The sequence below is a fragment of the Manis javanica genome, chromosome 12 (assembly GCF_040802235.1).
Source record: "Manis javanica isolate MJ-LG chromosome 12, MJ_LKY, whole genome shotgun sequence".
NCBI classification, from domain to species: Eukaryota; Metazoa; Chordata; class Mammalia; order Pholidota; family Manidae; genus Manis; species Manis javanica.
The window spans coordinates 100051055-100078732 of NC_133167.1; the positions used below are offsets into that span (position 1 = coordinate 100051055).

Sequence of the window (27678 nt, forward strand, 5' to 3'; positions counted from 1 at the left end):
TGGTGGCCATTGGTCCTGCCTGGATGTAGCCACCTGGCAAGCAAGAAAGGTCAGGGTGGACTTGGGTCCTGCAGGAGTGACTGGGAGGAAGACCACAGCTAAGCATGGAGTGGGAATTGGTTTGCGGGGACGTGACGAGGCATGTTGAGTTCCCTTTGAGATGTGTTGTTTCACTCAGTGGGACATTCAGTTGAATGTGTCATTCAGACATTTAGAGGAGGTGACAGTGAGGATGGACATGAGGGGAGGACTTGTAAACCAGGCAGTTTCTATGGATAACTGACAACTGGACTAATTTGAGAGGATAGTGACAAAAGGAAAAAAGAGAAGAGGAATTTCCCTCAGCAGATGTAAGCAGGTGAATGGTGTCAGGGCAGTGATGCTGAGAGCGAAGGAGAGACTTCAGGAGGCGGGGCGGTGAGCCGAGTGACAGCTGGCAGAGGACTGAGAGGTGAGCCCCGCCCCGTGCGCCCTGACTGGCGTGGACGTGGCCGTCTCGGTGTCATGATGTGGATGGACGCCTGACACAGGAGATCGAAAAGGAACCTGAAGTGCATTCATGAGCAAATAGGTGGGCGAGTGAAGGGCAGGGAATAGAGGGGAAGAAGGAAGAAGGGCCATAGGTTAAAGGCAGGCTGGGTAGAGGACATCGACCTCAGGAGTGGAAGAGCAGCTCGCTGCAGCTGGGCAAGGGGCCGGCCCTTCTCAGGGAAACGGGCACAGAGGGCAGTGGAGCTTAGGGGGACGAGGAGCTCACTCCGAGCCATGTTTATATACATTTTGGTGGTATTTATGGGGGTGGGGTATGAAGATAACATATTGGGGGGGGTGAGGTGGGAACACTTGCCTATTGTTTGGATGAATACCCTACCATCTTTGGGAATGGTGAAACTTGGACACTACATCATTTGAAGTCATTGCTATTGCAGAACATCCTGTTTCATGAGTCATAAAATGCAGTTCACCTAAAATTGAGCTCACATTAAGAAAGTAAAGTCTACAAAATCTTATCTGTTGGTCTTATGTTTTTGGTTTATGGCACGGATCTCTAGTTGGAACTGGAAACAACTGTTCACTGGAGAGTTTGGTCAGATGTGAGTAGAGGGGTGGGGCCGGGTAACAGAAGAGGCCTGGCGGGGCCTCTCTAAGCCCCAACCCACCACCACGTGGGAATCTGTTTTCTTCCGTGACACGAGGATCACTTCTCTGTCAACTGTAATGATATGGTTCTGTGTTAAGAACACTGTTAAGATATAACAGGAATTTATTTTGTAATTTTTAGGTAAATACAAAGAGCTACTTACCTTTTCTCATAAAGTTTTTAATTAAATAAAACTGACCAAGTATTCAGGGCAAGTATTAAATGCCACATCCAACTCTTGCAGCAATGTGGAGTTAACTGTTCCATGACTCCTCTTTGTTTTACATGTGTTTTTAAAGAAAACTAGTTTTGAAAGCTCCATGGACTTTAATGTTAGTCTTTTCCCCTGTTCACCATGACCAAAGTTAAATGAGTTATTTTCCATTATTCTCTTGGCAGTCATGGTAATAATATTATTTAAAATCTTCCTAGACTTTATATTCAGACACAATTCCAGAAGATGTCTTTCCTGGGAAACTGATCATGCAGGTCTCTGCTACAGATGCAGATATCCGGTCCAACGCTGAAATTACTTACACATTATTTGGTCCAAGTGCAGAAAAATTCAAACTAAATCCAGACACAGGTAAAGATGGAGTTTGGGGCAAAATTAATCGTGTTCCAATGATGTCATATATGTGGGTGGTAATAGATCACACAGAATTTGAAATTAGAGCTGTTTTCTCGTCAAATTTACTCAAGTGCTACAAAATTGGCATCTTTTAGAAATCTAATCAGCAATTTACTTACACATTTGGGTAAGTAATTAAATGCAAAATCTGGGGCGAGATAAATTAATAGCAACAATATAACCACATCGAACTAAGGTCTTAAAATATAGAATTTGTATTAACTTCTTTTGTTTAAAAAAAACTCAGAAGTTGAAGTATATCTCAAACTTTCTAGTTTATTATCCATTTTACATACTTCGTTTTCTTGAATTTGTGGCCATAAATTTGTAACTTAGCATATTCATTAAAATGATTAATGGCGTTTTGTCATTATATCTCTAGAGTTTGTTCTCCTCTTAATAATTTGTATTTTGTTAAATGGTGGTTAAGTAACATTTTACTATTTCCCTCTTCCCCCCTCAACTGTGAGCTCATTGTAAGCATATGAATCCAGTTTTCGAGTCAGTTTAAGACTATTTTAAACTGGGTAAATTAGGTAGCTGTTTTGCTTTTGTGCCATATTATCTAATGCAAGAGACCCTAGGCTCGAGATCTGTATGAGTTAAAGAGCTGGCCTCTGGCAAGTGCTGAACCTGGAACTCAGCACCCTCACACAGCTGTCCCCTCCATCACAGCTACCATCAGCCTCCACAGAATGGCCATTCCTCATGGCTTGTGGTTGTAAGAGAGGGGGGTAAGGAATAAGATACGCTGTTGCGGTTGACATCTTAAATTTCAGGCGAGTCCGTTCATTTTTGTTTGTTTTTAGGTGAACTTAAAACATTAGTGCCCCTGGACCGTGAGGAGCAAGCAATCTATAATCTCCTAGTGAAGGCCACAGACGGAGGCGGGAGATTCTGTCAAGCTCACATTGTGCTCACGTTAGAAGATGTGAATGACAACGCCCCCGAGTTCTCTGCTGACCCTTACACCATTACTGTGTTTGAGAACACAGAACCTGGAACACCGCTGACACGAGTGCAGGCCACAGATGCAGACGCAGGTGTGGACTTGATGGTGCTGTGGCTCCCACTGTGCCCGAAGAACGGGAATAATCTCAGCTTTAAAGCCCATTCCAAATCCAGCCAGTGTAATTTACCTTAACCCCATGCATGGTGAATAGCTCATGGTGGTGTGTTAATTCCTTAGCTTTAAAAATGGTAGATTGAGAATAGTGAATTCCTTTTACTGAATATTTGATGTCTCCAGTTTGTGCCCAGAGAGCTTGTTGTAAGGTACCTGTGGTGTCCCTGAAATACTGGTTAGTAACTGTATGAACTGATCTTCATATCCCACTGAATTAAGTAATGAAGTGTTATTTTGTGAATAAACCATCAGTGACATAGAGATTTTAGTAACATAGGAACATAACAGAAGCAAATGCTATATTGTTACAGTTGTACAAGCATTTGAAAATTTTTATGGACAAAATAAGACTCTAAGATGTTTACTCACAGCATTTTAATAGCAGAGAATAAAGATAATTTCTTCACTCATACTAATACCAGAGAATTAGAAGAGCAAAAATGTTACTTTTCAAATAAATCCTTGTCTCTGCAGGTCAGTAATAAATAGACTTTGTTTTAAAAGAGCTCAGCATGAGGCTCTTTATAACAATTTTTAAAAGCCAGGTAACTAGGAAATTATATTTGTTTTAATTCAGTAAATTATTTATCTTAAAGGTTACTCTTTTAAGATCAGAACCATAAGAATATTTTAATAACGCACATTAGTATTTTCCTTTTTTAATGTTTTTTTCCATTTTTTCTTCATTTCTTGAAATAAAACACTCTGACGTGATGTCCTATCTTCACAGGGGTGAATCGGAAGCTAGCCTACTCACTGATGAACTCTGCTGATGGACATTTCTCCATCAATGAACTGTCTGGAATTATTCAGTTGGAAAAGCCTCTGGATAGAGAGCTGCAGGCGGTGTACACCCTCACGCTGAAAGCTGTAGATCAAGGTTTGCCAAGGAGGTTGACCGCTACCGGCACTGTGGTTGTGTCCGTTTTGGACATAAATGACAACCCACCCGTGTTTGAATACCGTGAGTATGGTGCCACAGTGTCCGAGGACATTCTTATTGGAACAGAAGTCCTTCAAGTGTATGCAGCCAGTCGGGATATTGAAGCAAATGCAGAAATCACCTACTCGATAATAAGTGGAAACGAGCACGGAAAATTCAGCATAGATTCTAAAACAGGTAACCCACCCTGGAGAGGAGAGGAAGCCCTCTGTTCTGCCAAAAGGCTAAGTTTGTCCAATGCTTTGCTTGATACAAAGTGACAGATTCTACATACCAGTAGATGCTCGAAAAAGATAAAACTTTTGTTGTTATTTGAAGTGGGATTCAAAGTAGTCTATAAGACTTTGTAGTTCTACATAAGGTACATTTCTGGCATACCCATTGTAACTATAAGCAAATTAAATAGAAAACGTATATCTCACACTCTAGTAGTTTAGTAAAGATATAAAATGTAAATCCCTAAAGAATACAGAGTGGAAGATAGTAAAGAATCTTACGTAATCATTCCTCTTTACTGCCCCACCCCAACCATCAAATTCATGTGAAATAGCTTCCCATGTGGGACAGTAATTTTAAACCTCTTTGGTCTTAGTTTCTATAGGGGGCATCTGATAACTCATTAAACTGACTTCTTTATTCTAGTTAAATGTAATAGTGGAAGTTGTTAGAATCACACTTACTGAATGACTGCCAACAACATCAGGAGTCATAAGCACTGTGACTCTTGCTGCCTGAATACCTTTGTAGTCTTGTTAACCTGTGATCTGAAATAGCTGTAAGTCTGTGGTAAAACGTTCCACCCAAACTGTCTTTAATAGTACGTGACTGTGGATGAAGAGTGGGTGTGTAATGATGTTGCTGCAAAACGTATTTTAACACATACCGGAAAATTGTTATTTTTAGGGCTCTGTTATTCCATTCTCCTTTTAAGTAGGATGGACAATTTTAGGAGGTGAGAAGGAAAGATATTAAAGGAATTGTTAAATCAAAAAGGGATTTTTTAAAATGATAGACTATAAATACAGGGTTCTAGTCATTTTTTTCCAAGGTGCACATTTCTATAAAAGAAAAAATATGAAGAAAAAAGGAAACTAAGAGCCAACGAATAGAATTTTTTCTGTTTTCTCTCTATAATATTGTGTGACCTCTCTGATAAACTGTTTGAGAAGGACTAAGTGTATCATCATTTTTATAGCAGTACATAGATAGTATTGACTAGGAAAACAATTTAAATAACACAAGAGTATCAGGAAAATAAGAGAAATAAATAAATATCCAGGGATGGACAAATTCATAATTTTTAATTGGCCAAATTAAAACATTGAAAGGGTACATAAATGATAAGTAAACTTTTGAAACAAAAGTTTACATTTGTTTAAAAGTGTCTATTTCTGTCATGGTAGGAGAAAGGGGTGGCATCTTAAATTACTGGAAATAATTTTTCTTCTCTGTACAGGGGCCATATTTATCATTGAGAATCTGGACTATGAAAGCTCTCATGACTATTACCTGACTGTAGAAGCTGCTGATGGAGGCACACCTTCATTAAGTGATGTTGCAACTGTGAACATTAACGTGACAGATATCAACGATAACAGCCCAGTGTTCAGCCAGGACACCTACACAGCAGTGATCAGCGAAGATGCCGTGCTGGAGCAATCCGTCATCACGGTGTGTGTTTTCTCCCCCTGCAGTTTTCTTCCTCTAGATCTTTGCAAGAGATTTTTAGTAATAGTGATCCAGTATTTGTAGCAGCCATACTTGAAAATAATTTGAAGGTACAGAAATGCCTTTTGTTATCCCAGTCAGTTACTGGCTCTGTTGTAAATAAGTGCCTGATAACAGCTCGGTGTTGGTCTCAGAAATGGGCCTAACAGACTCTGCCCCTTCCTCAGCTGTCCCATAAGCAGGACTGTGGTGTTTTGCAGGTTCTGGCGGATGACGCTGATGGGCCCTCCAACAGCCACATCCGCTATTCCATCATCGGCGGCAATCAGGGAAGTCCGTTCACAGTTGACCCTGCCAGGGGAGAGGTGAAGGTGACAAAACTTCTCGACCGGGAGACGGTATGTGAAAACGTTTTGCTTTAATTGTTTACAAAGTCCCAAATCAAGAAATAGAAGTTCCTTGTGTTCCTGTCTGCCGAATCAGCCCTGTTCTCAAAGCCTGATGAGCAAGATACAAATACTTGAAAAGCAAATACAGTATGACAATCTCAAGAAACTAGGAGATGTGTTTCATATTGGCATGAGGTTTGGATAATAAAAGGCTGTGTTCAGGGAGCTCCAGACTGTTGGTGAGCTCAGGCATAGCGTTAGCGAGGAGATGCTTAGTAGGGCTAAGGTGAGTCCTTAGTAGGGCCAATGTTAGAGTCACGAGAACCCAGGGAGGTTGGAAGATCAGTGACAGTTAATCGGTTGTGAAGCGACAGGAAGCCTTGGTTGGGGAAGTCGCAGAGACAATTGAGCAAAAAAACAAGTGGAGAGACTTTGTATGGGAAAAATGGGAATCCACACGGCGTAGGGGTTTCTCTGGCCCTGCAGAGAAAGCAGCCTGTCAGATAGTTGGTTTTCTTTGTCTTGCTGTGACTGAGCAGGGCGTTCAGAGATGAGCAGGAGGGCATGCGGTCTGAACTCAGCACTGGGAGAGGCTGTTGAATGTGGTTTGGATGCGGATTTCAGAGGAGAGTGGCATCTTTTAAGTAAGATTATTCAGCCAGTGTCAAACTGCAGAGATCTAAAAGCTAGAAAACAGAGGCATGGCACATGGCTCTGGAGACGATGTTAGAAGCGGTCTGAGGTTTGAGACGAATGTGAGCAGACAGGAGAGGCACGACAAGCCGCACCTCCCCCCATGTGCCCGCCCCCAGCAGAGGGAGGGGAGCCGCTGCAGGGAGGGCCCCCAGGGAGAAATGGAGAGAGCCTGGGTTTGGGGAGCTGGGACTGGTAGGACATTGGTGGTAATAAAGACCATAGCTGTAGAATAATGAGTAAATCTAAGCTTAGAGGAATTTGGGAGAAAGTGATGAGGTCTATTTTAATTCCTTTCCGAACCTGTTACCTTCGAGCAGCGACATCCCACGAGTTCAGGAAGCACAACTCTTAGTACTGCTGTTCCTCGGGCAGAACAAAATTTAGCATTTGTGACCAAGGCACTTCTCAGCCTGGGCAGTGCACTCATGTCCACCAGGAGGTGGCCTGTGGTGGGTCCCAAGTAAGTTTGCCCTTTTTCGTAGGAGCATCTTGTCGGGACTGACGTTCTGCAGGACGTGCTCTGGGGTTTCGCTGGCTCTCTGGCTTCTTCAGCCACTCCTGGAAGAGATGGCCCTGGAAGCGAAGCTGCCTCCCTTGATCCCGTTTCTTTTGCAGGAAATTGCAAAGAAACAGTCTTGAGGAATTTAGATAGTTGACTGCAATCTAAGCATAAAATTGGTGGGGATGTGATCTGTAGTGTCCTGAGGTGTTGAAAATGAGAAAGCACTCGGGAGAAACAGCTTCCATCTTCTTCCAACTGAGAGTCACATTTGGGCCCTGGAAAAGGTGGCCTTATCTGTTTATTACTAAGGCAGCAGCTTTTGAAATATGTCCGTATTTTTTTTCTCATCATTTATATTCATTTTCTATCTTAATTTCTGTTAATAGATCTGCAGGTTTTTAACTTACAACGCTTTAATGAAATGAGCACGTTTTTGAGGGTCATCAAAGAATCTGATCACTGTTGGTAATTTTTTGTCGAGCAGCTACATTGCATTTTGTAAATAGTTATTTGCAGTGTACTTGTTTGCCCATTTTGTAGTTACTTGCAGTGTACTTGCCTGTAGGTTAGGGAATTGCCCACACCTGGGACACAGCTAAAACTGGCCTAGTTACTCAGACCTGCCGCTCCCGGTTGTCAGGAGTTTGCTTCTAATTAAACCCTGTTCTTTGGCCTCGTGGTAAGGCACATGCCTTCTGTCTTGTCCCCAAACAGATTTCAGGTTACACGCTCACAGTTCAGGCGTCTGATAATGGCAGCCCCCCCAGAGTCAACACAACGACCGTGAACATCGATGTGTCTGATGTCAACGACAACGCCCCCATCTTCTCCAAGGGCAACTACAGTGTGATTATCCAGGTGATCTTGGGGCGCTGAAGGGCTCATGGTCTTCTGGAAATGAGCTCTGTCATTGGCCTCAGTAGCTCATTTGAAATATCTTCCTTTTCCAAAGACTAGTTTTTGAAAAATAAGAGGGAAATTAGAGGGATCTGCATCAATACTAAAAGATGACACTTTCAAGATAGAACCAAGCTTTATCTTTTTGTGCGTGTGCTTTGGTTTTTAAGACCTGGCTAGCTTGATTCTTAATCTTATTTTCTGCCTGCCTTGCTTTTCTTTCTTGTTCCCTCCTTCCCCGTCCTTGACCTTCCCCGTTTCATTCCCTCCTCTCCAACCTCATTCTCCCTGCCCTCTCTTCTCTCTCCTCTCTCTCCTTTCAATTGGAACATCGGTACAGCTTTATTTTCCATGTATTGCACATTATAGAAAAAGTGCGTGTGTCTCTTCCCGTGCACGTTTGGTTTTGTTGATGGCTGTGTGTCTTCTGTTGTTTGCTTTTATTTATCCTATGCAGGAAAATAAGCCTGTGGGGTTCAGTGTGCTGCAGCTAGTGGTGGCAGACAAGGATTCTTCCCATAACGGCCCTCCCTTCCTCTTCTCCATTGTGAGTGGGAATGAGGACAAGGCCTTCGAAGTTAACCAGCAAGGAGTCCTCCTGACCTCAGCTGCCGTAAAGAGGAATGTGAGAGATCGTTACTTGCTGCATGTGAAGGTAGTAAAGGCTTTCTTTATGATGTCCTCATGGCTTCATAGAGGGGGGCTGCTTTGGTGGCCGTCTGCATAAACAGTTTACATTTCGTGAGAAGATTGAGATGACTAGGATTGTGGTCTTTTTGTGTTTTGCTTCATTTTTATCCCACCACACTTTGGGGGACCTCGCTTGTTGAGTTGGTGACTTTTCTTGTAGACACTGATGGAGCTAAACGTCAGTTTTGTGTGAGTGAAAGGGCCATAAAGAAGTGACTATCCTTTGCCTTGCGATGCTCCTCGTGCAGAGAAATATGTCTCTAGTAATTGGTAAATTTTTAGAACTTGAACCATGTAAATATATTTTCATTAAGAAGTTGTAATTGATGACACAGACAGAGGTGATTTCTTTTCTTTTTTTTGTAGGTGGCAGATAATGGAAAGCCTCCATTGTCATCGTTGACATATATTGACATTAGGGTTATTGAGGAGAGCATCTATCCTCCCGCCATCTTGCCGCTGGAGATTTTCATTACTGCTTTTGGAGAGGAATACTCGGGTGGTGTCATTGGGAAGATTCATGCCACAGATCAAGATGTGTATGACACTTTAACCTACAGTCTTGATCCCCAAATGGACAGCCTCTTCTCTGTGTCCAGCACAGGCGGCAAGCTGATAGCACACAAAAAGCTCGATATAGGGCAGTACCTTCTCAACGTCAGCGTAACGGATGGGAAATTCACAACGGTGGCTGACATCACGGTGCACATCAGACAGATCACACAGGAGATGTTGAACCACACCATTGCCATCCGCTTGGCCAACCTCACTCCAGAGGAATTTGTTGGTGATTACTGGCGCAACTTCCAGAGAGCTCTACGGAACATCTTAGGCGTGAAGAGAAACGACATACAGATCGTTAGTCTGCAGCCTTCTGAACCCCATCCACACCTGGATGTCTTGCTCTTTGTAGAGAAATCAGGTAGTGCCCAGGTTTCCACAAAACAACTTCTGCACAAGATTAATTCTTCCGTGACCGATATTGAGGAAATCATTGGTGTCAGGATATCGGATGTGTTCCAGAAGCTCTGTGCAGGCCTGGATTGCCCTCGGAAGTTCTGCGATGAAAGGGTGTCTGTGGATGAAGATGTCATGTCGACGCACAGCACGGCCCGTCTGAGCTTTGTGACTCCCCGCCACCGTAGAACAGCTGTGTGTCTCTGCAGAGGTAACAGGCATGCTTGTTTGAAATTGGGTGGTACGGGTTCTTTCATGTACAACCTTTCAGGCTATGCACGCAGGATCATTTTCTTGAATTTGTATTAATTGGCTCTCTCCCCACTCCCTTCTTTTTTTTTTTTTTTCAACAAAGAGGGAAAATGCCCACCTGTCCATCATGGATGTGAAGATAGTCCATGCCCCGAAGGATCTGAATGTGTCACCAGCCCCAGAGAGGAGAAGTACACCTGTGTCTGCCCAGGTGGCGGGTTTGGGCAGTGCCCAGGTGAGAGCCCGGGGATGCAGTACGCTTCCATTTTAAAAAGTCACTTTCAGAGTTTCTTGTAATTTTCTTCTTTGTTGGAGTTGAGAAATAGTATAAAGTCTGTTTATTATAATAAGGTGAACATTCAGATGAAGGAAGAATAATGAGTAATTTTTCCTTCCTCTTAAGTAATAATTCACCCAAGTTAATAATTTGATGCTCTCCTTCTTTACTCTTATCATCAATGCTCATAAACACATAGTCCTTTATGTACAGATTTACTGTCCTTTTTCTTACATCCTCTCTTAAAAAAAAAAAACTAAACTAAAACATTACTGTATCTCATATAGTCCTCTACCACCTGCTTTTTTCCACTTCCTAAGGAAATGGGTTATGGGCATCTTTCCAATCCATACATGTAAACCAAGTGCTTGTGAATAGCTGTAAAGTATTTTCTAGCATGGCTGTAACATGATTTTTTCAACATTTTCCTATGTATAGAAAACAGATTGTTAAAATGTTTCCTTCTATTAAAAAGGGAATCCTTTAAGCACTTATCCTTAAGTGTTGGTGCTTGGGTTTCTAACTAGGGTAAAACCACTTCAAAGATTAACTACATTTTTAGTGTTTAATATTTAAATATGTCATTATGTTACGATTTCCCAAAAGTGAACCAATTCCTGTTTGTTCCAGTCCTGTGTGAGGGTCTCATTCCCCATTCTTTTGCTAATTCTTAAGGTTTTCAATTAGAAACCATCTGAAATAACACCAGCTTTTTAAATTTGAATTCCTCTGGCTATTGTAAAGTTGTATTTTCATTTGTACATTCCTGCCAGTACTTCCGCTTCTGTGACAGGCTGTTCATATTCTTTGCTTAATTGTCTGGGTTATTTATTTCTTATTTTCAGCGTGTGGAGCTGTTTGTGTATTATGAATATTAACATTATCTGTATTCCACTGTATGTTATTAATCTTTTGGTTTATATAATTGTGTTTTTTGTCATTTTGAAGTTTAATTTTTATTTTGCCAGTTGTGCATAATTTCATATAAAATTTCCATCTCTGGAGATAGATAGTATTTTCATCAGTTTTGGAGAATAGGGATTGTGTTGTATCTTGCTTGAGAACGTTTCCCAAACCACCTTGAGGCTACATAAATATGTTCCTTAATTGCCTTTTAATAATTTCATATTGAACATTTTTATATTTAGATCTGATTCTTTCAGAACTCATTTCTCTGTGATATTGTTGTCTACTTTTATTCTCTTCCAAAAGGAAATCCATTTATGCTTTTCATTAAGCAGACAGATATTTTCCATCGAATTTGAGCTTTATAATACCATAACCTTAAATAAAAACTTGGGTCAGTCTCGGCAGTGGGCAGGGTTGGGAATTCACACTTTTAAAAATATAAACTTACTTCTGATTTATTTATTTTTGCTCTGTGATTTACAGGGACTTCATCTGTAACATTCACTGGCAACAGCTATGTGAAATACCGTCTCATGGACAACGAAAACAAATTAGAGATGAAAATGACCATGAGACTCAGAACATATTCTACTCACGCAGTTGTGATGTATGCTCGGGGCACTGACTACAGCATCTTGGAGGTATATTTTTGTGTATCTCAAATTATGGAAGACTTTAAAAGTGTAAATTGCATTTTTTGTTCAGACTGTCCATTTTTTGAAAAGAAACAGAGTTAGCAAGATGATTGGATTCCACATTGCAATAGTGCATTGACACCTATACAAATTTTAGGCTTTGTAGGGTGAAAAATCTCTTTTTGCTCCATAGTAACAGAAATTGACTTCCGGTTTTTATGAGTATTTTTAGGTAATGTGACAGTTAACGTTCAAACTCTAAGTGCTATTATATCTTAGGAATGTTTTGAGGAGATTACTGCATGGGCTTGACATGATAATTATCTTGCCTACCTTTTTGTTTTTAAAGCATGATTCACTTTTGACTGTTGATATTACCTGATGCTATTTTGGGTAGTTGTTCAGTTAACAGTTAATTATTTGTCATTTCCATACTGCTTTCGGGATGTGTAGTTGGCACTTGAATTTGATATCCCTAAGAGGGCCGTGTCTGTTACTTCTGTACAGTGAACAAATGGGCATTACTCTGTGGCACTTCGATGTAAGGCCTTACTAACTTCCTGCCTTCAGTCTCCAGACATTCCTCTCCTTTCGATGTTTGATCAGAGACTATGATAGAAGATTCTGTGAGAGTAATGTGAACGGTAATTGTTTCTATCACAGATTCATAATGGAAGACTGCAATACAAATTCGACTGCGGGAGTGGCCCTGGGATTGTCTCTGTTCAAAGCATTCAAGTCAGTGATGGGCTCTGGCATGCGGTGTCTCTCGAAGTGAATGGAAACTACGCTAGATTGGTTCTAGACCAAGTCCACACTGCGTCAGGCACAGCCCCAGGGACTCTGAAAACCCTAAACCTGGACAACCATGTGTTTTTTGGTGGCCACATCCGCCAGCAAGGCACAAGGCATGGGAGGAGCCCTCAGGTCGGTAACGGTTTCAGGGGCTGCATGGACTCCATTTATTTGAATGGGCAAGAACTCCCTTTAAATAACAAACCGAGAAGCTACGCACACATCGAAGAATCAGTGGAAGTCTCTCCTGGTTGCATGTTAACAGCTCCAGAGGACTGCTCCAGTAACCCTTGCCAGAATGGAGGCATTTGCAATCCATCGCCCACTGGAGGTAGGCTTCATGATGCCACCATTGTTATGATGTTACACATGTATCTCTGTCCTCTTGTTACTCAGATGACACTGTCAGACATCACGATCAGTGTTGGAATTGAGGAGCATACGTGATTCAAGAGCAGAGGCGCACTTAGGGTGCTTTCCAGCAACCAGGCTGAAGGAACAGTTTCTCTGCTTGCCAGGTTCCTGCCGGCACATTACAGGGGCTCAAGCAGGATGTATTTCCAGACAGGCCTCTGGTGGGGAGTGTGCAGTACTGTACCAGGAAGCCACAGCCAACACAGACATTATATGCCCACCCAGTAATCTTACATAAATCTAGATCTTCTTCCCCTGGGTATCCCAGGGCTTGGCATACCTACTGGTCTTGCTGGCTATAGATGGAAATATGACTTCCCAGAAGGCCTTGAGTGCCTCCTGAAGTGTTGCCATACCTGTCTTGAGGCCCTAGCACAATGAGCAGGTGCTCTACGGTTCCTGTGTCCTGGACCCAACGGTTCATGTACCAGTAATAGGACACAGCCACAGAGATAGTCCACATAACTGTCACAGTTTTTACAAAATAATGACTCGGACATTCTCTGCTCCTTTAGACAAATTTGATGATCACCTTGCTGCAGTTGAATGACAGTTTGAAATCTTCAGATTGTTTTCATATTTACTGTTCTCTCGTGTAATTGTTAAAAGCTTGTGAGCTGCAAATAATTGAGATAGTAAAGTAAGTAGTTAGTGTTGTCAGTCTATATTACGGTCTCCCAAATAAGGGACTTCTCCCTTTATTTGTATTTGGTAAATGAATTTATATTTACTTATAGATAAGTGTATTCATGCTTACTTATATCTATTATATGCCCACCCAGTAATCTTACATAAATTAACAGTTAAAGCTAATCATGAGTTCTCTCTTCGGCTCTTTGTGTTTTGATTATACCAGCCGAGGCAGGCTTGTTGATACAGACAATGTATTTAACCAGAGGGAATGGAAATTTTACTAGCTTTTAAAATTATGGATAACTACATCTTCACTTAACACTTGACTTCAAAGTTTAAAACCAGTAGAGTAAGTCTTACTGCCTGAGTTACTGAGAGGACTTCTTTGTTTCCTTTTGCCAAATCAGGTTATTACTGCAAATGCAGTGCCGTACACATAGGGACTTTCTGTGAGGTGAGCGTCAATCCGTGTTCCTCCAACCCATGCCTTTATGGCGGCACCTGCATCGTAGACAACGGAGACTTCGTTTGCCAGTGTCGGGGATTATATACCGGTCAGAGGTATGTGCACATCCTTCACATGTTAAGGAATATTTACATGTAGTCATGTTTGTAGAAGGTCTGCATTCCTTTGTTGTTTTCTGTTTTGTTACATTTATTTGCAGTAGGAATATTCAGTTCATGTCTGCCTTTTCCTTACACTTCAGGTGCCAGCTCAGTCCGTACTGCAAAGATGAGCCCTGTAAAAATGGCGGGACCTGTTTTGACAGTTTGGATGGTGCCGTCTGCCAGTGTGATTCAGGTTTCAGGGGAGAAAGGTAACCAGCTTCTTCCCGACATTTGTGTTTGCGCGTCTCTGTAATGTGGCATTGGTGACCAGACGCTGCAAAAATTCATTAATTTGGTTTCTGTTACTTCAGAATTTAATAGTCTTCCTATTAGCTTGTTATGATTTATCTTTTCACTCTTTAAAATGAAAATATATCAAACAGATGATACAGTGCTTGAAAGCCCCTCCATCTGGACTTCAGAGATAGTGTTTCTAAACAAGGAACGTCAGGGTTCTTGTGGGCCATGGATGTCTGGGGAACGAGTGGGGCACCTTCCTTCTAAAGCAGATGCCTGTGGGGTTGGCGTGCCTCTTAACCTTGGACAGTGATGATAATGACATGTTTTCATAATATGCCGTAGTTAACATTTATATAGCATCTAGAAACCTTTTTCGACTCTCATCCTTTGCAATCCTTACCATACTCATAAGAGGTGATAGTTATTTTCCAGGGAGGAAAGTGAGGCACAGAGGTGCCCCCTGTACACCTCGGAAGAGGCAGGTTTCAGTGCCAGGTACCATTTTACCTTAGACGCTTCACCACTTCTGTTGGAAAAGTTACTCAATGTCTGTTGTCTGTAAGCGCCAAGTGCTATACCCTTAGACAAACCTCCACCATCAGTGTTGTGGGAGGTCTCTGAGAGACCTGCTTGTAGGTGTTTGCATACGGTTTTGTTCCAATGGTCGGAGTTTGGGGATTTTGCCATCCATCACATAGTCTTCAGTCATAAGTTGACTTTCCTAATTCTAGTCAACTAACACTTAACATATTTGACAAAAATGTCTCAGTAGTCAAACTGTTAATGCCAAGTGAGTGTGAGAGATGATTGATAGTAGATGCATTTTATTAAAGGGGGAACAGTTTGGAAGTGTCAGGTAGGCTGCCCAGGTACAAAATATGCCCATTTGGAAAGGCGGTGGGGAGGGATTTGCATGTGACCTGTTCAGTTTTCAACAGAAGAAACATTTTTTAATGGATAATGTACAGTTTGCTAGCCTTGCATATGTTTAATGGAACTGTCATATCTCCAAATAGGAACATTTTCTTAGACATTTAATCCAGCCTGCTAGAACAGTTTACAGTGTGCCATTTATCCAAATGCACATTCTGAGCTTCTGAGTCCAAATTAGAAACAAACCAATGTAGAAACAAACCAATGTTTAGCCTGTAAGTTTGGTTCGGTCATCTGTTGAACCCTAGAAAAATGGCAGTTAAACATTGGCTTGACATAATGTTTATCTCCCAGATACAAAGTATGGAGCCAAATGACTAGTTACTCCAGGTAAGGTTTGTAGTATTTGTCATCTATGGTGTCGTTACGTACTTGGTTTTGCCTGGGTGTATCTTATTCAGGAGGGATTGTCTTCGGTCTCCGAGTTACAGGCCTGCTGTATTCTAACTCACATTGCAGATGTTTCTCCTTTTCCTTGGCTTCCCTGGCAGGTGTCAGAGTGACATTGACGAATGTGCTGGAAACCCCTGCCGAAATGGGGCCCCTTGTGAGAACACACACGGCTCGTATCACTGTAACTGCAGCCAGGAGTACAGAGGGAGACACTGCGAGGCCACCGCCCCCAATCAGTATGTGTCCAGCCCCTGGAACATCGGACTGGCAGAGGGACTAGGGATTGTTGTTTTTGTCGTGGGGATATTTCTACTCGTGACAGTGTTTGTCCTCTGCCGCAAGATGATTAATCGAAAGAGGAAACACCAGGCCGAGCCAGAAGACAAACGCTTAGGACCAGCCACCGCCTTCTTGCAAAGACCATACTTTGATTCAAAGCTCAATAAGAACATTTATTCAGACATACCACCCCAGGTGCCTGTGCGTCCCATTTCCTACACTCCCAGCATCCCAAGTGACTCTAGGAACAATCTGGACCGAAATTCCTTTGAAGGATCTGCCATCCCAGAGCATCCTGAATTCAGTACCTTCAACCCCGAGTCTGTGCACGGACATCGGAAAGCTGTGGCCGTCTGCAGCGTGGCCCCTAACCTGCCTCCCCCGCCTCCTTCAAACTCTCCTTCTGACAGTGACTCGATTCAGAAGCCTAACTGGGACTTCGACTATGATAGTAAGAACAGCTTTTTTCATCCCAATAAATTGCCACTGAAATGAACAGTGAGATGACAAGGTCTGCCACAGCTTCTGGTAGTTCAAATCCAAATCTAGAGTCTTTGTTAGTGATAAATCTACTCAAATTCTGAAGACTTCTGGTACGATTTGGAAATTTTTTTCCATGGCCCTCAGCCCTGGCTGTTTGTGGTGGCTCTGATGTTATTTTAATTAAGGAATTGAATCCGACTGTGATCCTTTCCTGTATGCAATTGATATGGGTTCTTGGCTATAATTTTGAGGGCTTTTACCAACAAAAATTGGGAGGGCATTGGCATGATAGGAAATTTTTTTAAAACATGGCCAGAGGAAGTGACGGTATTTATATCAGTGGCCTAATGTACACCTGACTTTCAAAAAGCTGCATATGCCATTTTAAATCAAAATTTTAATTCCCCATATTGTCTGATAATATACATGGACAGGTTTATAGAGAATTTCTATTCTGTGAATCTGCAAGAACAGTTGTAGGTTTTTTGGTCTTCTGTTTTGTTTTCCAGATATTTCTCTCTCCCTTTTTTTCTTTCCATTGTTCTTTTACTAAGTACATCCCAGGCAGTCTTTTGGTAACACTTACTCTGTGCCAGGAAACAGCAGTGGCCTGAACAGGAGCCTCATGCATGGAGCTTACTCTCTGTCATCAATTCCTTTCAGCTAAAGTGGTGGATCTGGACCCCTGCCTCTCCAAGAAACCTTTGGAGGAAAAGCCTTCGCACCCATACAGCGCCCGGGAGAGCCTGTCTGAGGTGCAGTCCCTTAGCTCCTTCCAGTCCGAGTCATGCGATGACAATGGTGAGTACGCAGAGCTCTGAGGTGCTGGGTCCACTTGCTTGCTACTCATAGCCGTGATGAGGTGATGTGTAGTTGCTCCAGGTGCCCTGTTAGGTCTCAGACAGTTGGCACACTGCACTTGGGGCCACTGCTGAACAATACCTCGTACATACCTGCATGAACGAGTGCTGGGGGAAATACTTCACATGTTCTTAACGGATACGTATTTGAACTGTCCCGCCTGTCAAAAATTGGGAAACAAATAGAATTAACTGACAGATCCTGTCTGTCTGATTGGATACTTTCACGCTGACTTTTTTCCCACAACAGTAAATAGTACAGAGGTTTTGTGCGATTTTCTAACTCCTTGTAATAACTTTCTTGAGCATGCCCCACCCCCACCCCGGGTGCACACACACACAGACACACATTCCTAAGAGGAGATACAGCAGTCTGAAATGGTCAACTTCAGAAGCACCTTTGGTATTACAAGGTTTTATTTGTCTCTTTCCTGACTCCTCTGCGGCCCCAGCTCCCATTTGGATCAGAGCGTACTGACTGAGAACACACTTTAAGAGATTGCTAGTAAGTTTGATTATATTTCTAATGAAGAAAGTTTGGCAGTGGGAGCTTTGATGCCAGTTATGTGTATCTGATTCTTTAGGGTAGATTGCATCGATAACCAGCTTCACCATATTCACACATACCACAATACTGAAATTTTTCAATAGTTAGTAACGAAAGAGAGTGAGTTTTCTCTAGCATCTCAGAATTAGTAAGTTTGTAATATTTTTTGCATAAAAATGTATGTTTGAACATAAGAAATATTTTATTGGTGGAAAGAAATAATTCACTGATAATTATTTGATTGCTTCTAAATCCAGAATAATATAGTCCATACTAGTATTTTATGGAGTCCTTTTCCAGGGTAAAGATGGTCATGAGTATGTTCAATTCATTTCTGATTTCAAGCATGTTATGTATGCTATCAAAGTATACCTACGCTTATTTTTTACTGACAGAGTATATAAACATAGCTTTGCTTATTAAACCAATAATAAAAAAATAGAACTATTTCTTTCATTTAGGATTAATTTTAAAATGTTAGTATTCCCAGCTTATGTAATAATTTATATTTTGGCCCCTAAATGCTCTTCGTAAGTTCATTTCAGAATTTTGTCAGTATTTGATTTCTTTTTCTAGATATTTTCCTTGAAACATAATTCTTCCCAATACTCCTACTTTTAATAAATTATAGTCAAATTACTTACAAAAAAGTGTCAGATAATATGAGGAAAAAGTATATATCCAAGAGTTTTTGTATTTTAATCTTTATCATAATTTTAATCATTATCAGTCATAAAATTAAAGTCTATACTAAGAGTCTATACTTAAATTTAATTTTTAGCTTTCTGAGGCTGTTGTAACCGATTACCACAAATACAGTGGCTTAAAATAAAACACATTTATTATGTTCTGCAGTCTAGAAATCCAGCACTTGTCTTGGTCGGCTGAAATTAAGGTGTTTGCAGGCCTGTTTCTTTCCTGGAGGTAACAGGGCAGAATCATGTCCTTACGTTTTCCAGCTGCTAGAGCTGCCCGCGTTGCTCAGCTTCCGGCTTCCTCCTCCATCTTCCCAAGGTGTCACTAGTCATTCGTCTGTGGTCATACCTCCCTTTTAGCCACAGCTGGGAAGACTCTCCCCTTTTCAGGACCCTTGCGATTACACTGAGCCCACACAGATAACTCAATAGAGTGCCCCCATCTCAAGATCCTTGGTGTAATCACATCAGCCGAGTCCCTTTTACCAGGGATGGTAGCATATTCAGAGTCCCAGGTTTAGGGCACGGACATCTTTGAGGGCCATCTTCCTGCCACCCATATGCATACGTATTTATCTTGGCATGGATGTTTTAAAACAATCTGATACACAGATGAAAACAGAATTTACATGGGACACAGCCAGGCAGACAATCTATATTTCTCTGCCGAATGTTTGCTCACCAGCTGTTAGCCCATCTCCAAAAAAAGAAAAAAGAAATTTGAGGTAGGAGTACATACAACAGAGACAAAGCCATTGTTGTATTTTTGTTACATGTTCTACTTCATTGTATAGCTTCTTAAAATTTTCTTTTTCTGGGAACAATGTACATGTCATTAAATGGACCCAGAAAATTGGCTTAGCCAAGTATTTTACTTTTCAAATATGCAGTCTTTTGCCTATGAAATGTTGAAATAAGGACTGTTTTGTTATAGCTTGATCCATAATTGTAATAGTGAAAAAATTTACAGCTAAAAAATAACTTTCCTAAATTACAATGTAATGCGGTTACTTTATTACTTTGATTATTAACAACAAATACATAGCTTGTTTTAGAAAAATCTCTGAGACAGGTAACAGAACAAGTATAATGGTCGTGCATAATTATATTACATAGTTACGCTGAAGTATTCCGTTACATTTTTAAGTTAGGTAGAAATGATTAAAGAAATCCTATTTAATGAACTGTCCTCTAACCACAGATTTTGCTAATTTACTCCTTTGTACCTTTTTACAAGCTTCCATAGTGACTGTAATACACCTTGTCAATGCTGTAGTTGACACGGTGAATAAAAAAGGTATAGTCATGTGTGTGCTTTTTGTCTGTTTATTGTCACCGTGTCACTAGTGTGCTTTTGCTTATTGTAATGTTATAAAAAATCACTTGTGGCTTTATGGGGGTCGAATACTTTTATTTTGGGCGGCGGGTATATTCATAATCCAGATACATTGCATAAATATGTTTATATATGTTATGTCTTTGTTAATTTTTTACCATCCATAGTGATTTTATAGACCTCAGAAGGACCCCACAGGATCTTGACATCTTGCCTATATGTGGCACATTATTAAGAAGTTTAGAAGTAATACTACCTAAAAAATTGTAATATAAATAAATGGTCTTCATATCAATGGAAATAAGGCCAAAAACACAAAGCTTTTATAATTACGTATAAGTAACCCTTCCCTTTTGGATTTTCCTGAGTGTGATCCAGGAAAATGGTAGAACATGGAAGAAGTTCTATTTTCATATATGGTTTAGAGAAAATTATGTACTTTGAAGCTTTGTCTGTTCATAATAATAAGAAAAGGCATTAACTCCCTCCCTTAAATTATTTTAAATTAAATTAGTCCTTTATTCATGCACTGAAATTTGAGTAATCACATGTGAGTAGATCTGAGTAGATCTGGGTTGGGCCCAGAAAATTTGCATTTCTACCAAGTTCCCAGTTAATTATGAAGCTGCTGGTCTAGGAATCATACTTGGAGACCTGTGGGCATAGGCTTAAGAGTGCATAAAGCTTAGAGGGTCCTCTCTGCTAGGACATAAACGTTGTCAGCCTTAAAGTGAGGAGGAGGACGTTTTCATGCCAGATGTGACGGCGTGCGCAGGGTTCAGCGTTACTACTGATGAGAGACTGAATATACTTATTTTCCTAAGAACAAGAACCGTCTCTTTGCTTGGTGGTTAATTATAAAGTAATCTGTATTTTGTCTGGTGAATGTTAATTTTAACATGATGAGATTCTAGTATATTAAATATAAATGGATTTTTAAAAAGCAGCATTGAAACCATTCATTCATTGCAGTCGCCTTCATTGAAAAATCTACTTGGCATATTTAAGAAATAGAAATCAGATTTAAGGTTGAATGCTAGCTTAAATTTCCAGAATGATTGTATACCTATACTTATGATCAAGATTGTCTATCCTTTTAGAAAAGGAATTCCAACATTTTTAGTAGACTTTTTTTTTTTTAATTCTGTAGGTACATGCCAACTAAATACAGGCTCACTCAGTTTTTAGAATTACTACAGTCTTTCCAATTTATTTAAATTCCTAGAAGAGAACCACCATATATTAACTTGTTCCAAATTACTTTGTTACATGGGTTTTCAAGAACATTGTAGAACACACAGAAGCATTGGCCTTAGATAGGAGATCATCAGAGTGACCAGACTTCCCCGTGACCACCACTTTCACAGTACTAAGTCCTGATGGTAGCTAACAGGGAGTGCTTGACCTCTACAATCTGATTAAATCCTCCCAATAACCCCCATTTCAAAGACAAGAGCCTGAATCACAGCTTGGGCAAGCAACCTGCCTAGGGTCATGTGGCCCGGGCTGATGGTGGGCTTGCATCTACTTTCTCCGACATCAGCCTAGAGTTTTTGTATAAAATGAGAATCCTGAAAGAGCAAAGGTAATTACACATTTAGGGTGAGAAACCAGGGCAGCTAATGGTCTTTTCAAGGAAGGTGAGCAATGTAAATATAAAATCATATTCAACACGGGCAAGGTTTGAAGAGATTGTCTTTCATTTCTCTTTCTCATCTGTGAATTTAATGTGCATTTAAAGGCTACCATGTGTGGCAAAGTATGTGTGTCTTGTGTAGCTTCAGATACATTTGGATTATCACCTAAGTAAGCTGATGCTACTAAGTCCTAGAAAAAAATGATCTCATAATATTTCTCAGTAGCATGAAGGTGTAGTTTAAATTCCTTTATGAATTTACATTTTACTATAGCCTACAGGCTTTAATTACTCCTGATAGAATTCTGTGTTTTCAGGTTTAGAAGACCAGAAACAAGGAAAAGAAAGTAAAGTTTAGAGTTTCCTGGCAAAGTCTCTGGTTTATCGTTTCATCCTTTTCCTCTACTCCCGTGTCCCGTTCCATTTGTGCTACATGAATTTCTCAACCATTTGGAATTTTCGTAGGTGTTGGCTTAAAGGCACGGTCCATGGCTGACTGGGCCTTTATAAACAGTTTACATTGTGTTATATACTTACCTTTATTGCCTTTTCAGGGGTCTGTTTTAATTATAAACATTTTCTTTTCTCCCTGCTCTGCCACCAAGAGTCTTTGGCTGCTCCTGACCTCAGCAAATCAAGAGGTGACTTATGCATGCCAGTTGTGCGTTGATATCCACTAAACAAAACTTGATAGTGGTTTGCAAAGCTGACACGCTTCACTTGTTTGCTCAGTGGTGTCGCAGTAACTAAGTACAGAGTTGTCTATACGCTGCGTCTAAACATGTAGTGCCCCACCTCTTCTGTCTGTCAAAGGATGTCCAAAATCCTAAGGGGGGAAAAAACTGCCAAAATTGGAGGTTGTTTTTTTCCCCCCAAAAGTAACAAAACTTGATTGTTTTAGTCAATCAAAACTTGCTTTGCTCATTTTTCAATATTTGATTGCATTTTGCTTGATTTGGAGGCATGCTCTTTTTTTAATGTAATTCATTGTTTTTCTTAGGGTTAATGAAAAGTAGCACTATTTTTAATATTCTTATTACATTATAAAGGAGATTGATTTTTTAAACTTTAGCATGTTAAAGGTTACTTTTACTGTTTTAACTGTTTTAAAGAGCCACTTTGATTAATATTTTTGTAGTGACAAGTAGTGCAGATCAAGTGGCATCTGCCATTTCACTAACTAGAGACTCCTTTCTGAAAGGACAGAACTTTTTATTGATCTGCTAAGACTGAACTAATACTCTTCATGTAGAGCAGTGGGTTCTCAGTTCGAGAAGGAAAGCTGAAAGGTTATTGGAATCGTTGGTAGCAAAGTGCATGCAGTGTGGATGCTAGCAGACCTCTTCTGTTAAAGTTTGTTTTGTTTCCTTTGAGTGTTAGATACTTGACACTGTGAGGCCACATTTTAGAAACAGAGCGTAGTTCACAGAGGCTGTCAAAACTGGGTGGGGGCAGGGGGCTGTCTGAGGGTTTTCAAATGACTGAACCCCGAAATGGTGTGTGTGTCTGTGAATGCCTTTGCATCTGTGTGTTACACTGACCTTTTTCCATGGCAGCAGGTGCTGGGGAGAAACCACGTTGAAATCTGCTGTTTTCTTTTCCACCAAGGGTATCACTGGGATACATCGGATTGGATGCCGAGTGTTCCTCTGGAAGATATACAGGAATTCCCCAACTATGAGGTCATTGATGAGCAGACTCCCCTGTATTCTGCAGACCCAAATGCCATCGATACAGACTATTACCCCGGAGGCTACGACATCGAAAGCGACTTTCCACCACCCCCGGAAGACTTCCCCGTGCCTGATGAACTGCCCCCGTTGCCCCCAGAATTCAGTGATCAGTTTGAGTCCATACACCCTCCCAGAGACATGCCCGCTGTGAGCAGTCTGGCTTCCTCATCCAGAAACCGGCAGAGGTTCCACCTGAATCAGTACCTGCCCAATTTCTATCCCGTCGATATGTCTGAACCTCAAAAGACAGGCGCTGGTGAGCATAGTACTTGCAGAGAGCCCTACGCCCCTTTCCCGGCAGCCTATCAGAGAAACTTGGATGGCCCCGCTGTAGAAAACATGCCCATGTCTGTGTACGCCTCCACAGCCTCCTGCTCGGACGTGTCTGCGTGCTGCGAGGGCGAGTCGGAAGTCCTGATGAGTGACTACGAGAGCGGAGACGACGGCCACTTTGACGAGGTGACGCCCCCGTCCCTGGACTCGCAGCAGCACACGCAAGTCTGACGCGCAGACGCCCCCAAGTGCCTGGACTTCCACGAACCCGCAGACCGACAGAGAGGATCCTGTGCGCAGCTCCCCCTCTGCGAGCTGCGATGCGGGGCTGTGCTCAGACCCCGCGCCTCTGGCCGTGCCCTCCATTCCCCGCGTCCGCACCTACTGTACCTGGATGAGATAGATGGACGTTGGCCCTGCCATTTCCGAGCACCTTTTCGTATTCACACTGTCTCTGTTAAAAGTAATGAAGCAAAAATCAGCCCTGCCATCTTATTAGCATGATTCATGTATTTATATAGATTTGATTGTTTTAATTTTCCTGTCCTTTTTTTTGTAAATTTTATGTACAGATTTGATTTTTTTTTTCATAGTTTGAACTAGATGTCCAAGATACTTTGTGCATTTGCTTTTGATCGAATTTTGGTGGTGTTAGTGTCATTACCTAGCACCCTGATTTTTTAATATAACCAGGGTTTCACTATATGTCCTTTTCCACTGAAGTATGACATTTCATGAATACATTTCAATATAGTCATTCATTTCTAGCTGTACATAAGATGAGGAAAGATCTCATGTCTTCAATGGGTTGCTGTATTTTAGAATTATAAACATTTTTCATTATTGGAAAGTGTAATGGGGACCTTCTGCATTCCTGTTTAGAACCAAAACCACCATGACACAGTTTTTATAGTGTCTGTATATTTGTGATGCGATGGTCTTGTAAAGGTTTTTACTGAAAACTACCATTAACCAGTCTTTCTTACTGACAATAAATTATTAATAAAATACTTTAGTGTTACTGCCTCTTCTTCCTCTGCATTTATATTCCTGTTCTGGATTCAGTTAATGAATTGAAAAAAAAGGACAGATGGAAGAAAGGATGGATATAGATACGTGGCAATTTGTGGCTTGTTGGTGAAAAATCTTCCAGGCGCCAAAATCAGGCTGTATTTACAGATGTAGGCACTAGGTGGCAGTACATGACTACGCTGGTGGCTCAGCACTAGCGGTATAAAGGTAAACGGCGCTCGTTAATATAATTCTATAACTAAAACTTCGGAAAACTTCCCCTTCATACATTTTTTATTGCTTATTGGCCATATTTAAATGCTTCTATGGCTTTTCACCTATGATTTCTGTTAAAACAAGGCCTTTCTGAAACATTTTACCTTTCTGTTGTCAAAGAACACATCCATCCTACTTCTGTATGATTTAATGTGAAATCCAGAAATCCGTCCATCTGTCCATCCAACAAATATTTATTCAGTGTCTACCATGTTCCAGACACTGATAGGAATTACAAAAAATAAAGCGTTCTTAGAACTTTGTAAAAGACACTTTCTCCCTGGTAGTAAATGCCTTCTTTATTTTATCAAATGATAATTATATATGTAGATTAAACATCAAAGAAAGTTAACATATGTATAACAGGAAAACAGCATATTTATGCACTCTACCATAACCACTTAAAACTCTTTAGGCTGTTTTCCTCAGTTTTCCTTCCATATATTTCAGTGTATATAATTATTTCTTGAGTCACCAATTTAAGGAATTGCCTATTCATTCAGTATGATGATAAAGGAAGTCCATGAAACCAAACAAACCTCCATTACTCTTGTTTCTCTCCCATTAGTTACAGCATAATTTTCAGATTATCCACATATAATGTTCTCATTTGGATCATAATATTCAGTGCTGAGCTAAGTAGTATATGATGTTAATTTCCATTAACTTTTCAACTTGTTCCTTTTCTTAACCAATAGCCTTAGATTTTCTTCTACTATTTTTTTTTTTAATTTGTGGCTCTTTTGTTAATTCTCTCAAGAAATATTTTGGTCACCTCCCCTATATTCTTCCACATTAGGAAATAAAAATTCCTAACCTTGGATTTTACATGATTATGGCATGGCAGGGGGAGATGGCCAGGAAGTACAGCACAGCAGTATATGGAGTGGGGTACTAAGGAGAAGAGCTGGTATTTGAGTAAAAACCTGAAGCTGATCAGAGAGACTACCTGGGAAAAGAGCATTTCAGAGAGAGAGAAGAGTTAATATAAAGCCCAAGGCTGAAAAGTCAAAAGAGGGGAGACAAGTGTGGACTCTCACGGATTTGCAAAATCCCTCTCAGTACATAATCAAACTAGTAGAAAATCTTTGCCGATATCTATAGGTCTTTTCTTTGAGGGATCTCAGTTTCTCCAGAGGAGGGACCTTCCACGTCCTGCTTGGGACATAGTATTGCTCTTTGACTGTTTGCTGGTAAGACAGGGTTTTACCACACGCTTAGTTCCCCAGATCTTGGTTTTGGAAACCTTCCTGCTCCTTTCTCATTGCCATTGTCTCTGAGTCTCCTCCGGATAGAGCTGAGCATCTGGGGTCTTAACATGTGGACAATAGACAGGCTGTACCCCCTGGCTTCACCCCATTCCTCATACAGTTTCCAGTGCGCCTAATGTTGTTGCTGTCGCCCTTTGCAGGCAGTGAGGTCTGATTGCTTCCCTGCTGAGGCATGATTTACCACAGTCTGGTCCACTGTCACATGCTATATAGTGTGGTTAAAGGTTAACACCCTGAAGTAGAATTGTTTTTTCACTTTTCTCCCCTTTCCCTCTTTTGAATTTTCAAGGGAAGAAATTGGGCAGAAATACAGTACTCTGCCATCTTAAACTGGAAGTCTGGAATATGCTCTGAACCATGGATGTATTAGTTACCTATTGCTTGAAAGCAAATTACCATAAATGCAGTGGCCTTTTATGAGCTCCAGTTCTGTTCAGAAGCTCAGACACGGCATGGCTTGGTTCTCTGCTCAGTCTCATTAGGCTGAAATGGAACTTTTTGCTGGGCTGCCATCTCATCTGAGACTTGGGGTCCTCATCCAGGCTCACAGGGCTGTTGGCAGGATTCAGTCCCTTGAATCTGAAGGTTGGTCATAGAAGGAAGGTCCCCATTTTCCTGCCAGCTGTACTCCCGAGGTCCCTGCTTCTCACTCGCTGCGCCTGCTTTCTTTACACCTTCCTACTCAGGTTCTTGCTGCCTGAGCCTCTCACAACATTGTAGTTTGCAGCCTCAAAGCCAATAGGAGAATTTCCCTCCTGCTTCCCATCTCTGATCTCAGGATCCCATGGCTTCTTTAAGGACTCACCTGGTTAGGTCAGGCCTACCTAGGATAATCTTTCTGGCTAACTTAAAAGTCAGTTTTGATAGTAACCTGCTCGTGGGAATTACTATCACATTCATGAGTCTTACCCACACTCAAGAGGGGAATTAAGTGTACCCCCACCCCCAGGTGGAAGTCTGTATTACAAGTCTACCTACCACAGTTGGCACAATTTATTGTTTTGTGTTTACAATACTTTGGCCTTCTAAAATATTACACAGACCACATTTTAACTAAAGACTATTTGCTTTTTATTTTACTTTCTGAATTATAGCATCATCTCAAACTAATTAGAAATGACTAAATAATGTACCTGAGGTCTGAAATGGATATGACTATTTTGACTTAAGACAAATGAGGTAAATTAGCACAGGACACTTTTATTACAGAACAATCCAAGCAGCCACATAGAACTAGTATATGCTTGTCAACTTTTTTCCTAAAGACCTTTTAGCTCCATATCCCTTGGCAGACAGACGTCAGTCCGTCCATTTCTCCTAACTAGATTTCATTTTGATTTTTTGCTGGTTGTCCATTTAAAATTTTCTTAGAAAAGTTAGGTGCCTTAGAAAATTCTAGTGCATCAGTGTTTTTGGACACTGCTAAATGTCATTTCCACCTGGATTCTGTTTCATATATTTTTAGTAATATACTTGTATTTGGGAATCACTCTTTTGTCACAGTCTCTGTATGCTACCCACTGGGGAGGAGGAATGCTAGCATTCCTA

The 27678-nt window shown here is 41.0% G+C and overlaps 1 protein-coding gene across 10 annotated transcripts in view; it reads left to right on the forward strand.

Annotated features, from left to right (window-relative positions):
• The window catches only part of FAT1 (FAT atypical cadherin 1), a 116721-nt gene extending 92139 nt beyond the window's left edge, over window positions 1-24582 (forward strand). For 4 of the 10 annotated variants that reach the window (XM_073219122.1, XM_073219123.1, XM_073219121.1 and 1 more), the window contains 18 exons: window positions 1574-1727; window positions 2582-2815; window positions 3629-4018; window positions 5298-5512; window positions 5770-5907; window positions 7811-7954; window positions 8451-8648; window positions 9050-9851; window positions 9996-10127; window positions 11562-11719; window positions 12377-12839; window positions 13963-14116; window positions 14263-14373; window positions 15829-16460; window positions 17156-17293; window positions 19832-19891; window positions 22172-22207; window positions 23175-24582. In XM_073219122.1, the coding sequence (XP_073075223.1) occupies window positions 1574-1727; window positions 2582-2815; window positions 3629-4018; window positions 5298-5512; window positions 5770-5907; window positions 7811-7954; window positions 8451-8648; window positions 9050-9851; window positions 9996-10127; window positions 11562-11719; window positions 12377-12839; window positions 13963-14116; window positions 14263-14373; window positions 15829-16460; window positions 17156-17293; window positions 19832-19891; window positions 22172-22207; window positions 23175-23803 (4788 nt within the window). In that variant the 3' untranslated portion in view covers window positions 23804-24582. Of the gene's footprint in view, window positions 1-1573; window positions 1728-2581; window positions 2816-3628; window positions 4019-5297; window positions 5513-5769; window positions 5908-7810; window positions 7955-8450; window positions 8649-9049; window positions 9852-9995; window positions 10128-11561; window positions 11720-12376; window positions 12840-13962; window positions 14117-14262; window positions 14374-15828; window positions 16461-17155; window positions 17294-17804; window positions 17858-19831; window positions 19892-22171; window positions 22208-23174 lie in introns of those variants that run through there. The other 6 variants (XM_073219126.1, XM_073219128.1, XM_073219127.1 and 3 more) reach the window with 5 other exon arrangements.
• The last annotated feature ends 3096 nt before the right edge of the window (window positions 24583-27678 follow it).